This window comes from Ictalurus punctatus, chromosome 19 (genome assembly GCF_001660625.3).
Source record: "Ictalurus punctatus breed USDA103 chromosome 19, Coco_2.0, whole genome shotgun sequence".
In the NCBI taxonomy this organism is placed as follows: domain Eukaryota; kingdom Metazoa; phylum Chordata; class Actinopteri; order Siluriformes; family Ictaluridae; genus Ictalurus; species Ictalurus punctatus.
In genome coordinates, this window is record NC_030434.2 from 26,525,682 (window position 1) to 26,538,181 (window position 12,500).

General features: G+C 38.8%; 1 protein-coding gene across 15 annotated transcripts in view; it reads right to left on the minus strand.

Moving 5' to 3' along the window:
• nav3 (neuron navigator 3) overlaps nucleotides 1-12,500 on the minus strand; it is a 225,846-nt gene that overhangs the window by 10,372 nt on the left and 202,974 nt on the right. For 9 of the 15 annotated variants that reach the window (XM_053688498.1, XM_053688492.1, XM_053688495.1 and 6 more), the window contains 9 exons: nucleotides 10,895-10,915; nucleotides 8,901-9,073; nucleotides 8,628-8,696; nucleotides 7,787-7,940; nucleotides 7,332-7,518; nucleotides 6,736-6,833; nucleotides 6,534-6,629; nucleotides 2,386-2,554; nucleotides 219-454 (listed from right to left, as the gene is read on the minus strand). In XM_053688498.1, the coding sequence (XP_053544473.1) occupies nucleotides 219-454; nucleotides 2,386-2,554; nucleotides 6,534-6,629; nucleotides 6,736-6,833; nucleotides 7,332-7,518; nucleotides 7,787-7,940; nucleotides 8,628-8,696; nucleotides 8,901-9,073; nucleotides 10,895-10,915 (1,203 nt within the window). The remainder of the gene's footprint in view (nucleotides 1-218; nucleotides 455-2,385; nucleotides 2,555-6,533; nucleotides 6,630-6,735; nucleotides 6,834-7,331; nucleotides 7,519-7,786; nucleotides 7,941-8,627; nucleotides 8,697-8,900; nucleotides 9,074-10,894; nucleotides 10,916-12,500) is intronic. The other 6 variants (XM_053688503.1, XM_053688505.1, XM_053688497.1 and 3 more) reach the window with 3 other exon arrangements.

A 12,500-nucleotide genomic window follows, 5' to 3' on the forward strand; every position in this document is an offset into this window, starting at 1 on the left:
TGAATAATATTATATAATTATTAATACTTCCTGAGAGCATTATTTATTTAAAATAATTCCTTTAGCCTTAGCATTTATGATGAAATGGCTGTATTTGTACTAGCACACTACTTTCACTTTTACATTAGTTCTACATTGTTTAAATTTTTATACTTTATTCTTTCCCCACCCTCACACACAGTTTATTAGGAGTATAAAATGTCAGGCGTTGCTCTCACCTTGCTGGATTTCTGGTCCACGTTGAAGCAGGCAAGGCTGCACTCGTTCACGTCCCGCCCGCTCTTGTTGATGATGTAATGTGCCAGTTTGTTGGCGAGGTACGTCTTTCCCGTGCCGCTCGGGCCGGACAGGATGATCCTGCGATGCTCCATCAGCAGATTCAGGTAACGCTGGATTATCGGTTTGGGGATTAACGTATCGAACACCAGGCTGTCTATACTGTTCTCCCTCACACCTAAAGACAAACACACCATTTATTCATCTGTAGATTTATTTACACTCTCATCCACATGTAAATACACACAGTCGGGTCTAGAAACCTTCAGGTCTTATTGCTGTGGTGTTTTCTATAAAATTCAATTCAATTCAATTCAATTTTATCTGTATAGCGCTTTTTACAATAGACATTGTCTCAAAGCAGCTTTACAGAAATATCAACACGGTATACAGATATTAAAGGTGTGAATTTATCCCAACTGAGCAAGCCACTGAGTGGCGACGGTGGCAAGGAAAAACTCCCTAAGATGTTTTAAGAGGAAGAAACCTTGAGAGGAACCCGACTCAGGAGGAACCCATCCTCATCTGGGTAACAACAGATATTGTGAAAAAGTTCATTATGGATTTATATGAAGTCTGTATGGCGTTAGGAGCAGCCGTAGTCCCAGCAGTCTGGAATTAAAGAAGATTTGAGCTCCATCCAGAGGGAGAAAGGATCTGGATCTCTAGTATCTCCATAAATTCGTGTGGGGCTCGGCGAAAGGAGAGAGGGAGAAAGTAGAACAGAATCTAGTCAGGGTAGGCTTGAGTAAACAAATACGTTTTAAGCTTAGACTTAAACACTGAGACTGTGTCTGAGTCCCGAACACTAATAGGAAGACTGTTCCATAACTGTGGGGCTCTATAAGAGAAAGCTCTTCCCCCTGCTGTAGCCTTCACTTTTCGAGGTACCGTCAGATAGCCTGCATCTTTTGATCTAAGTAGGCGTGGCGGATCATATAAAACCAAAAGGTCGCTTAGATATTGTGGCGCGAGACCATTTAGTGCTTTATAGGTTAATAAAAGTATTTTATAATTAATGCGAGATTTCACTGGGAGCCAATGCAGTATTGATAATATCGGTGTGATATGGTCGTATCTTCTGGTTCTAGTTAGGACTCTAGCAGCTGCATTCTGGACTAATTGGAGCTTATTTATATTCCTACTGGAACATCCAGACAGTATGGCATTACAATAATCTAATCTAGAGGTGACGAATGCATGAACTAGTATTTCCGCATCATGTAGTGACAATATGTTTCTTATTTTAGAAATATTTCTGAGATGAAAGAAGGCTATCCTAGTAATATTATCTACATGCTGTATTTTATTGTTAATTATTGAACTAATATATTTTAATTAACATTCAACCCTCAATTTGTACTGACATCAACAATTAAAATGTAATTTTAAGCTTTTATACAAACATCTAAACACTTGAATTGGATTCTGCCACACCCATAGCCACTTAGCATTAGCAAATGCTAAGAATTGTACTGAGTACTGAGTTCTGTGTAGTATCAATACTATATACATATTACAGCAGTGTTGAGTGAGTACTCCTAATACTAAGTACTAAATAACTATTCTTTTCTTTGTATCTTTTATGCACCAAGTACTGAATAAGTGCTGAATTCTTACAGTAGGTATCATTAATACTGTTTCATAAGTACTCACTACTGAGTACTGAATTTTACACTGAGTGAGATTAGTAGTGAGCTCTTATGTACTATAATGACTATATAATGTTATATGTACTAAAAGCTACTAAAAGTACTGAGTGCTATCACTGATAAATGCATAATTATCCAAGTACTTACGTTACCTCTAATAAGTATCAATTAAGTAGTAAGAACAGAGGTTTTTATACTGCATTAGTACTAAAACAGCAAGCACTTAATACTTCTTTGGTGTCAGTACTATGTAAGAACTCCGTACTACCTTTAAGTGCTAAGTAATAAGCTAATACACTTTCATGGAGTATATATTCTATGTATTGGCAGAAATTAAAGCCAGAATTTAATGTTTTAATTGAACTTTTATACAGTTTTAGTAGGAATAAAGTTGACTCCTTCACCTGTAAGTCACTTGAAATAAAAGCATCTCAGACAGAAAGACAGACTGTCTCACCTTTGAGTGTGATGTTGATAATGTTGTTTTCTCCAACCAGGTATCCACAGGGCAGAAGCTCAGGAAGCTCAGAAACGTGAGAGCGCTCCACTTCCCCCATCCTGTAGCTCACTATACTGTCCGAAGTCAGGCCCAGACTCGTTAAAGGATCCACGCGGAACACGTACTCCTGATATGCATGCCATCAGAAGTCATATCATTAACATAAACAAGCTACAGGACCATTCATTTGAAAACATTTTGCTTTTATAAGCACGCATGTAGAGGTGAACGTATCTTACCCGACAGCTTGTTGTATTACTATGCAGTATTATTACGCGGTACTCCACTATTTGCAGTACAACACTGTACGCAGTATTATTACACATTACTACACTGTACGCAGTATTATTACGCAGTACTTCACTGTATACAGTATTATTACGCAGTACCACACTGTTCGCAGTATTATTACACATCACTACACTGTACGCAGTATTATTACACAGTACTACACTGTACGCAGTATTATTACACATCGCTACACTGTACGCAGTATTATTACACATCGCTACACTGTACGCAGTATTATTACACATCGCTACACTGTACGCAGTATTATTACACATCACTACACTGTACACAGTATTATTACACAGTACCACACTGTACGCAGTATTATTACACAGTACTACACTGTACGCAGTATTATTACACAGTACTACACTGTACGCAGTATTATTACACAGTACTACACTGTACGCAGTATTATTACACAGTACTACACTGTACGCAGTATTATTACACATCGCTACACTGTATACAGTATTATTACACATCGCTACACTGTACGCAGTATTATTACACAGTACTACACTGTACGCAGTATTATTACACATCGCTACACTGTACGCAGTATTATTACACAGTACTACACTGTACGCAGTATTATTACGAAGTACTACACTGTACGCAGTATTATTACACAGTACCACACTGTACGCAGTATTATTACGCAGTACCACACTGTACGCAGTATTATTACACAGTACTACACTGTACGCAGTATTATTACACAGTACCACACTGTACGCAGTATTATTACACAGTACCACACTGTACGCAGTATTATTACACAGTACCACACTGTACGCAGTATTATTACACAGTACCACACTGTACGCAGTATTATTACACAGTACTACACTGTATGCAGTATTATTACACAGTACCACACTGTACGCAGTATTATTACACATCACTACACTGTACGCAGTATTATTACACAGTACTACACTGTACGCAGTATTATTACACAGTACCACACTGTACGCAGTATTATTACACATCACTACACTGTACGCAGTATTATTACACAGTACTACACTGTACGCAGTATTATTACACAGTACCACACTGTACGCAGTATTATTACACAGTACCACACTGTACGCAGTATTATTACACAGTACTACACTGTACGCAGTATTATTACACAGTACTACACTGTACGCAGTATTATTACACATCACTACACTGTACGCAGTATTATTACACAGTACTACACTGTATACAGTATTATTACGCAGTACCACACTGTACGCAGTATTATTACACATCACTACACTGTACGCAGTATTATTACACAGTACTACACTGTACGCAGTATTATTACACAGTACCACACTGTACGCAGTATTATTACGCAGTACCACACTGTTCGCAGTATTATTACACATCACTACACTGTACGCAGTATTATTACACAGTACCACACTGTTCGCAGTATTATTACACAGTACCACACTGTTCGCAGTATTATTACACATCACTACACTGTACGCAGTATTATTACGCACTACTACAATATACGCAGCATTATTACACACTACTACAATATACGCAGTATTATTACACACTACTACAATATACGCAGCATTATTACACACTACTACAATATACGCAGTATTATTACACACTACTACAATATACGCAGTATTATTACGCAGTACTACAATATACGCAGTATTATTACACACTACTACAATATACGCAGCATTATTACACACTACTACAATATACGCAGTATTATTACACACTACTACAATATACGCAGCATTATTACACACTACTACAATATACGCAGTATTATTACACACTACTACAATATACGCAGTATTATTACGCACTACTACAATATACGCAGCATTATTACGCACTACTACAATATACGCAGTATTATTACGCAGTACTACAATATACGCAGCATTATTACACACTACTACAATATACGCAGCATTATTACGCACTACTACAATATACGCAGTATTATTACACACTACTACAATATACGCAGTATTATTACACACTACTACAATATACGCAGCATTATTACACACTACTACAATATACGCAGCATTATTACGCACTACTACAATATACGCAGTATTATTACACACTACTACAATATACGCAGCATTATTACACACTACTACAATATACGCAGCATTATTACGCACTACTACAATATACGCAGTATTATTACACACTACTACAATATACGCAGTATTATTACGCAGTACTACAATATACGCAGTATTATTACACACTACTACAATATACGCAGCATTATTACACACTACTACAATATACGCAGCATTATTACACACTACTACAATATACGCAGCATTATTACACACTACTACAATATACGCAGTATTATTACACACTACTACAATATACGCAGCATTATTACGCAGTACTACAATATACGCAGTATTATTACACACTACTACAATATACGCAGCATTATTACACACTACTACAATATACGCAGCATTATTACACACTACTACAATATACGCAGTATTATTACACACTACTACAATATACGCAGTATTATTACACACTACTACAATATACGCAGCATTATTACACACTACTACAATATACGCAGTATTATTACGCACTACTACAATATACGCAGTATTATTACGCACTACTACAATATACGCAGCATTATTACGCACTACTACAATATACGCAGTATTATTACGCAGTACTACAATATACGCAGCATTATTACGCAGTACTACAATATACGCAGTATTATTACACACTACTACAATATACGCAGTATTATTACACACTACTACAATATACGCAGTATTATTACGCAGTACTACAATATACGCAGTATTATTACACACTACTACAATATACGCAGCATTATTACACACTACTACAATATACGCAGCATTATTACACACTACTACAATATACGCAGTATTATTACACACTACTACAATATACGCAGTATTATTACGCAGTACTACAATATACGCAGTATTATTACACACTACTACAATATACGCAGCATTATTACACACTACTACAATATACGCAGTATTATTACGCAGTACTACAATATATGCAGCATTATTACACACTACTACAATATACGCAGCATTATTACACACTACTACAATATACGCAGTATTATTACACACTACTACAATATACGCAGCATTATTACACACTACTACAATATACGCAGCATTATTACACACTACTACAATATACGCAGTATTATTACGCAGTACTACACTATACGCAGTATTATTACGCAGTACTACAATATATGCAGTATTATTATTATGCAGTACTTCACTAAACGCAGTATTAATCCAGATAATTAGACAGTAATATATAAATACTATCTACCGAATACATAGTTTAAACTCTGTGTAGTGTACAAATTAAGTACTGAATAAACACAAGCGAATGCGATATTATACTGTAAATAAATGCCGATCCTTACTTTTAATGCTCATACCATTTTCCAGTACTTAGATATAGTACTCAATAAATACTAATGATTGCATTAAATATAGTATAAATGTTAAGTGCTTATTAAATATGAAGTAGTATTAATACCATATACTACAACTGCATTGAGTGAGCAGTATAAATACAAAGTACTTTTAAATGTCAGTGTCAGTAGTAAGTACAGAGTGAGTATAAGTATTTCATAAATACGCATTAATACTTTTACTCCTTTCCAGTACATGATGCTCTGTACATCAGGCATACTTAGTCATACTCCATGAAAAATACCAGTGCTGAATTTTTCTGTCGTACGAAGCGAGTATTAGTTCTAAAGCTCTAACCTTGAACAGTCGCCGTATTACGCTATCCAACATGTCCCACTTTGTTTTTCCGCTGACGCCGATGGAGCCGATGAGATACTCCAGACTCTGTAAACCCTGCATGTTCAAGACGTTCGACTTTAATACAGACATCGTAAACACTAACCAAATAATAATCCTCAACAAATATTCAGTAGTTTAACATCACAGTGAAGTCCTGCACCTTGGTCCTGTTGGAGCCCCCGGCGACGGCGACGACGATCCGTACGCTCCGTCCCTCTTTACGCAGGTTTCCCTCGTAGCCGTCGTCCAGCAGCAGATCTAAAAGCCAAAGAAAGAAAGTGAGAATAACGAGTGCACACATGAGGAAAGACTTTTTAAAGTTCCCCGAAGGACTAGGAGGTATGTTTAGCCATATCAAGGAAATAGCTACGGGAATTTCCTCCTCAATTTCCTTCACACTGTACAGTTCATTATTAGCTAACTAGTAACCATGGCAACTCTTTTTTTCTTTCTATCTATGCTCTATGATCTTATTTTACTTTCTTTTTTGCATTCTTTTCTTTCACTCTTTCTCTCCTAATCTTTTACTTTTCTTTGTTTGATTGTTAAATCGAGGCTGCTGATTTGTCAGCGGCTGTAATACCCATTATGACATCATCAGCTGTGTTTCAATAGGAAAGTGCCGCACTTTAATCTGAAACGTTATGTAATACGTATATAAACACTGAGTAAATAACGATAAGATAAGATAATGAAGGAGTAAAACTGCCGTTTTGCCGTCGGGTAAATCCCAAATCTCAACTGCACTCTTCTCACCTGACATGATAGTCTCAGTGAGGTTGAGGTTGTTGAGTGACAGGCCCAGTGATTGGCGGGAAGATGAGGAGGAGGTACTTGAGGTCTCTGATGGGGGGCGGGGTGTTTTGGATGATACGGCAGAAGGGGTGGAGTTTCCACTAGACTTTAATCTGTCGTTCTCCGCCTTCAGCAACTCGATCTCATTCTGTCAGAGAGAGAGAGAGTGAGAGTGTGTGTGTATGTGTGAGAGAGAGAGAGAAAGAGAGAGATTGTGTATGTGAGAGAGAGTGAAATAAAGAGAGAGATAAAGAGAGAGAGAAAGGGAGAGAGAGATAAAGAGAGACAGAAAGAGAGAGAGAGAGAGAAGGAGATAAAGAGAGGGAGATAAAGAGAGAGAGAGATAAAGAAAGAGGGAAAGAGATAGAGAGAGAGAGGGAGAGGGAGAGAGAGAGAGAGAGAGAGAATGAGTGTACCTGCATGCGGTTCATGGCCTCTCTGATCTGGTCCAGGTGATGTGCTGAACTCAGAGCCTCCAGTCGGATGTCAGTGAGTTTCAGCTCCTTCTCCCTCAGCTCATTCTTCAGCTGCAGGATGATCTCTGCCTCGGCCTCGGTACACTCACACAGCCTGCACGCATACACACACACACACACACACACACACACACACAGTGCAACAACTTTTAACAATAGCAGGACTACACCACATACCTGTCAGGAGGATAACTCAGCCTCACAGGGCCGTATTCAGAGTAGACTTCAGTGATCTTATTAGAACAGTCTGCGCTGGATCAAGTGCTATTCTATTCCCTGTGCTGCTGAATAATGAGTGGAAGCCATTTTGTTCGATTAAACCACTGATTAATGTGACCATTACAGCGATCTTTATACATGCAGTGATATATTAGTGATATACAACACTCCTGTTAGATCTATTTCAGCACATAGCACATTCAACACCATAACACATAGCTGCGTAATACCAGGACTCTGAATATCAGGGACTTTCCACTCGCAAATACTGACCGAACATTTGGACTTAAGTCTCTGACCCGGAATACGGTCCTGTATAAACACTTTACACACACACACACACACACACACACACACACACACACACACACACACACACAGCAGACAGGTTGTGCACCGTTTTGGGTGTTTATGGGTTTGTGGTGTCCGAATTCTCACTAGACAGTTCACTATATTATTACCCACAATGCACTACAGCCTCAGCTCTTTTCTATGGGTCATGTGCAAAGATCACGCCAAACCACATTCACCTGTACCCATCATGCATCACTCTGCCTTTTACCGAGATCTGTGTTTGTAGATGACATGGCCGTTTTGTCTTTTCTTTGGCAGCCAAATGGGGGATGATTTACTAACACACACACACACACACACACACACACACACACACACACACACACAGAGCGTAAAGTCGAGAAAAAGAGGCAAATTAAATGTACACTGAAATATGGAAAGGAAGCATAGACTAGAAAAGACAAAGGACAGTAAAAAGCGAAAATGTGTATGTGTGTGTGTGTGTATGTGTGTGTGTGTGTGTGTGTGTGTGTCTACTCACTCAGTGGTGGATGAAGATGTGTGTAAGGCCTGTGTGCTGCCGTCTGTGTGTGTGTGTTGCAGTTTCGGTGATTCCGGAACAGACGAGTCTGTCATTTCTTCAAGCTCATCATGAGACGTCTGAAGCTTTGAGCTTTTCTTCTTCCCAAAAGCTTGTTTGAAGGAGCTGCGCAACTGAGGACACACACACACACACACACACATTTACTTTGATGCTTATATACACACAGTAAATATTGGGGTGGTGTGATGACGCACAGTTCCTGTTACCAATCACTTTTATAATTATTCTATTTTATACATTTATTTTTTATTAAAGAATGATGCATAATACTTTTTATAATTTTTTTTGTTATATTTAATGTCGGTGAAAGTTAATTCCTGTTCTCTCTTACCTTCTAGCAGCTATAAACTGCTTTCCCTCACCAGCCTCAACAGCACTATTAGATAACTTTAGATAATATTACACACTTCTATGCAGTGTTCAGTAACAGACCTTTGGATTTCAGGACCTAACTGCATCTTCTAGATGATCTGTAGTCATCCTATTATATATACAGGTATGTGAGGAGAGAAAATAACAGAAACCTTTTTTCTATAAAGGTAAAGAAGATCAGGGGCGAAACGAAGGACATGGAGGGATGGAAAACTTTTACATGCGGCCTACTTTTATAATTTTATCTATGTAGTGTGATGCCTGTCCAGCGTCCTCTGAATTAACCATATGCATAGTATTCTGTGATGTTAGGTTACAGATTCAGGGGCCCGCAGGTTCATTGCTTATGGCTGGGACAAGGTCTGAGTAGTGGATAAGACCAGTGAGACCCATTAAGCCTTACCAAGCAAGTATCTCCTGCGAGTACAAGGTTCCTGGTCCATGACCATACACCTGCCTTGTCCTATCCACTTATCTGAGCTTATCCCAAAAGTAAGCCATGACCATGGGAGACCATGACGCCATAACCTACTGGCTCTAGAGCACTGCTGGCTCAGTGGTTAAGGTTTTTGAGCTAAAGATCAGGAGGTCATGAGTTCAAAATCCCAAGTGATGTGTCCTTCAGCAAGACTCTACTCACTTCTTTCCTGCATCAAGTGTGAGCTGCTTTGGATAAAAGTGTTAGCCAAATGAAGGAATGTAAAAAGTGGACAGATGTTACTGTGCATATGGTCCATGTGGGTAGGACCACACATGCAGCATTTCCTCAGTAACAGTGCCTATCTATAAGGCATAAAACTATGAAAGCAAAGCAACTATGTGCCTGGGCCATATGCAGTTACACACCTTTCGAGAAGACATTCAGGGACCAAAAATGGAAATCCGAGCAGCAGATCTTGCCCCGCAAGCTGTCGCTGGGTAACCCATCACTAAGGTTCAATTTGACTATGTTGACATAGATCTAGTTGTGCCACAGGGCACAAGTATATAATCTGAACTACACAACCATGGACTATGCTACCTGGTACCCCAAGGTTCATGAGATGAGAAAAATTATATGGACAGCTTCTTCTATGATTTGTTCTTACTATTTTGGCAGGTTACCGTCCCTAAAGATGTTCTAGCACACTAAGGCACCTACTTCATGTCTGAGGAGTGTTAGATCAGTACCATTTCCAGTGGTACTGTTCCTAGCTCCTACCGTAACAATCTGCCAGAGCAGGGGGAAGATCATAGCAATGGCAGCAGGACAGTGATCACATCAATCCTCCTTGTCAGTTGTTGTTGGTGTGTTTAGGCTCTCACTATACCTATACAAACTATCTCTCTCTGTGTCATTCTCTCTCTCTCTCTCTCTCTCTCTCTCTCTCTCTCTCTCTCTCAGTCACTGTCAATATACTTAATTCACTGTCAATACAGAGAATTAAGGATCCAAAAAAGGGCAAAGAAGGAGGGAAAGATTTTACTGATACATGCTCATTATTAGAATTATTGCCTCCAACATTTATCAGTCCATTTATACATGCAGGGAAGGTTTACGAGTAGTTTTTCATATTCACCTTGTGTCCTCTGTCCCTCCCCTAAAGAAGCCAGGGAAAAAGTCATCAAAGTATTGTGAGCTGAATATTGTGAAAAATTTGAGAAATAAAACGGCAACATCATTATATACTCTACAGACTCTGACTATCTCTGGCTCCATCCACTACAAATGAACTATTTTGGGAGTTTCCTCAGGGTTGGGGGTTTATGTATATAGTTAAAGGTTCTCGGTTTTCTAAATGGGTTTTACTTGGAACCCTCTCTGATAGAGAAACATTATATTGAATGGTTCTATATGGAAAGTTTAAGGTTCCTCTAGAGGGACAAATCAAAGAACGCTTAAGTGTAGTGTAGTGAAGATTATCCAGTGCATTTATGAAAACATACAATATACCAAAAAAGGATATTGTCCCAACAATGAGCAGTAGCGAGGTAAAGAATACCCGCAATTTACAGTTTGTAGGAAATATTGAGAAGACATTTAAGACACAATTTTTATTTTCCTTTCCCCATGTTACGTTTATCCATGATGGTCAAGTGGTCCACAAAGTCCAATAATGTACCTTAAATACATGTTCATGTATAAATAGCACAGTAGTTAAGACGTTGGCCTTCTGACTGGGAGGTCATGAGTTCAAATCCCAGCACTGCCAAACTGTCATAAATGTAAATAATAGTACAGTAGGGTACAGTACAGTGTCTGATGTTAAAAAAACCATCAGTGATGATGTGTTCAAGTTTATCATGAGATGTATTACAAAATCAAATCCTCAAACCACCAGGTTGTCATAATGACTGGACAATGTCAAATGTCCTCACAACCACTAGCTTCTCATAATGATTGGATAGTGTCATGACTGAACAATGACAAATGTCCTCATAATGACTGGACAATGTGAAATGTCCTTGCATTTGGCAGATGCCCTTATCCAGAGTGAGTTACAGAAGTGCTTTGAAGTCTCTATCAATAAATACTGGTTCACTAGGTCACAGACTAAGAATACCCTCAGTCTTAAAACTCTGTTGGGAGGAAACGTAGTAAGAAGATACAGAATTATATATTTTTTAAAATATGAAAAGTGCTAATTTAAGTACTTCAGGAAAAGGTAGCAAGTGACTCAGCTGTTCAGACATCTAGGGGAAGTTCATTCCACCATCAAGGTGCCAGAACAGAGAAGAGTCTTGATGCATGCCTTCCTTGTACCCTGAGAGATGGTGGCAACAGTGTAGCAGTGCTAGAGGTTTGGATGGAGCGTGGGGCAGTGCGGGCTGTGTTAAATGATTTGAGGTAAGTGGGTGCTGGTCCATTTTGGGCTTTGTAGGCATGTATCAGAGTTTTAAATCTGATGCGGGCAGCTACAGGAAGCCAGTGGAGGGAGCATAGCAATTTGGTGGTGTGGGAGAACTTAGGAAGGTTGAAAAGTCAAGCAGCTGCATTCTGGATCAGTTGCAAAGGTCAGATGGTGCTCAGAGGAAGACCTGCCAGGAGTGAGTTGCAGTAGTCCAGTCTTGAAATGACAAGAGACTGAACCAGCACCTGAATGGCCTGTATGGATAGAAATGGACGAATCCTTCTGATGTTGTAAAGGAGAAATTGAAATGTGAGAGGAAAAGGACAGTTGCGTG